The 2,722-nt window shown below is 37.7% G+C and overlaps 1 protein-coding gene across 1 annotated transcript in view; it reads left to right on the top strand.

Moving 5' to 3' along the window:
- GABRA2 (gamma-aminobutyric acid (GABA) A receptor, alpha 2) overlaps positions 1–2,347 on the top strand; it is a 189,496-nt gene extending 187,149 nt beyond the window's left edge. Inside the window, exons 9-10 of the mRNA XM_012639890.1 lie at positions 1,098–1,326; positions 2,187–2,347. Coding sequence (XP_012495344.1) covers positions 1,098–1,326; positions 2,187–2,347 — 390 coding nt within the window. The remainder of the gene's footprint in view (positions 1–1,097; positions 1,327–2,186) is intronic.
- Positions 2,348–2,722: the final 375 nt, after the last annotated feature.

The following is a 2,722-nucleotide window of genomic DNA, read 5'->3' as shown; positions in this document are numbered from 1 at the left end:
CATTTTGAAAAATGCCACGATGGAAACAAATGTGGGTGCTATGAAAGAGTGGATATGGGGAGAAAGATACGAGATAGAGTGGTTCGGGAAAGCCTTTCAGAAGAAGTAACGTTTAAACCAAGATCAAACTATGAAAGGGAATTGGTCATGTGAAAAATGGGATGGGAAGAAGCCATTCCAGCCATTCCGGGCTGGGGCATTCCGGGCCGGGAAACTGTCGTGGCCAAAAGCATGGCTCCAAAGCAAAGAAGTATTTTGAAAATTGAAGTTATTTCAGTGGGGCCAGTGGTGTGTAATGAGCAAGGGAAAGAAGCCATGGTAAGAAACGTTTTTTCAGTCTAAGTTCCATGAAATAGTGGCTAAGAGATTTAAGCATAGGAGTGCCGTGAACCAATTTATGTCTATAAAAGATCTCTGTGGCTATGGTGTGTCTGATGATTGGAAGAGGAAGAGAGCACAAAGGAGTAGTGCTTGGTCAGGCAGGAGATAATAGTGACCCAGATGAGAGTTTGTGATAACTGAACTGGACCTTGTAACCTGAAACGGTTTGGGGGTGAGCTAGGCAAAAATCCAAGAGTTTGTATTTCATTCTTTTTCTATGTTTTAATATTTGTTACACTGCCATCTACATAAAGTTATAATTTCCCACCATCTGAGTGACCACTGCTGTATGTTTTTAACATCAGATGGGAAGGAATCCTGTTACCAAGTTAGACATTTGAGATCATTCATTGTAGACGATCATTTCTCTTATTCAAATAGTTCTAAATTTTACTTATTCACTCATTCATTCAACAAACATTTGAGTGACTCCTAAGAGGAAAAAAAGTTAACACTGTTTATTAAAGTTGTCTTTTTCTATTGTTTATTTTCCATGTAAACAACAAAAAATGATTTCATTGGTTTTACTTGGGGGGTTTCCTCACCCTAGTGGTTTTAGGATTTAATAAATGCATTTATTTTCCTAAATTCCTTTTTTTCTAATGGATAATGACGTGTATCAGGATACTTTCCTTCAGAATTTGAACTGGAGTTTGGAAAATGTTAAGTAGTCAGCTCACCCCACACTCTGTTAATTCTTGTATATTTTTGAACAGAAAAAAGAGAAAGCCTCTGTCACGATACAGAACAATGCTTACGCAGTGGCCGTTGCGAATTATGCCCCGAATCTTTCAAAAGATCCAGTTCTCTCGACCATCTCCAAGAGTGCAACCACGCCAGAACCGAACAAGAAACCGGAAAACAAGCCAGCTGAAGCCAAGAAAACCTTCAACAGTGTTAGCAAAATTGACAGAATGTCTAGAATAGTTTTCCCAGTTTTGTTTGGTACATTTAATTTAGTTTACTGGGCTACATATTTAAACAGGGAACCTGTATTAGGGGTTAGTCCTTGAATGTAGAAACAGATTATCTTTGGGATGTATAGCAACATTAACTTTGGTTTGTTTTGCTATGTACAGTCTGACTAATAACTGCTAATTTGTGAACCAACATGTACAGTGTGTATGTAGCGATACAGCTTACCAGTAGACTTTTAATGGAGACATGCATTTGCGAACTCACGGAACTGCAGGCAGAAAGCACTCCATGCCAAAAGAGCCATTGCCTTTTTAGAAGATTCGCCCTAGGACCTGGTTTAAAGTGAATTTAATACGACCTGATTTTTTTCCTGTTCTTCTAATAGCGATGAAAATGGAGATTCTGTACAACCCATCATGGACCCTTTCGGTTTAGGTCTGACATAGGAGTATTTTCTGTTAATTGTGATGAAAGATAACATCGTCGTTCATAGATGAATTCTAAATAGCAGAACCTCCCATCTGCAACTTCGGTTGCCCCCGTAAGTGCTCAGAATCTTTGCTGGTGTGATTGGAAGCTTGCCCCACATAAGAAGAAAAACTAGAGATTTGAAATCAGCTTTTAATTACTCTGTATAGTATCCATAGCCATGTACATATTACGGCATGACAAGCCCAAATAATTACGAGTCACCCCGACAGGATGTTAATTATGCCTACATTTTAGTAACTATTGGAATGTCATGGTCATTACATTTTTAGCTTCAGAGTTTATTTGAACATAATAACTGAAATCCTACAATTTATTTCAATCATTGGAAACTACCTTATGTCTAAAAGGAGAAAAAAAAAAAACAAAAGACAATAAATGCGTCTTACTCTTTCCAGGTATGAGTTGTATTGAAATTGATCAGCTAAATTTTCTTGGTGCTGGAGACCGGAAAACGCATCCAGTTTGGCTGCTGGGGAACAACGTTCATATTGGATTAGAAAATTGTGCCAAAAAACTCCCACTGACGAGAATTCATAGGTGTCCCGTCCCAGACTAAAGATGAGCACTCATATGATTCTCTTCTTTCCTGTTTACTGCAAATTCTGCCTTAAGGCTTCTCTTCATCAGGACTCAGAAGCCACTAATTATAAAGGAAAGGGCAGTTAACTGGCACATTTTTCTGTCTTGAAAGCAGCTCTTTCAGATAAGAATTCATGTAAATCTGCTTTTGTAAATTGCAACTTTAAATTTTGCTGACTCGAATTTACAACAGCTTTGTATACCAGAAGAGGTTTTGGTAAGGGTTGAACATTTTTAAACTGCAGCTTTAAAACATCACCAACAGATTGTGGATGATTTCACATGCACAAACATAAACAACACACACACACACGTAGCTAAATTAAAAACTACAATTTTTAATTTTATATAA

Source organism: Propithecus coquereli, unplaced genomic scaffold (genome assembly GCF_000956105.1).
Source record: "Propithecus coquereli isolate 6110/MARCELLA unplaced genomic scaffold, Pcoq_1.0 Scaffold143, whole genome shotgun sequence".
Taxonomy (NCBI): domain Eukaryota; kingdom Metazoa; phylum Chordata; class Mammalia; order Primates; family Indriidae; genus Propithecus; species Propithecus coquereli.
The sequence above is the reverse complement of the archived record's forward strand: the minus strand, read 5'-3'. Positions and strand labels throughout refer to the sequence as shown.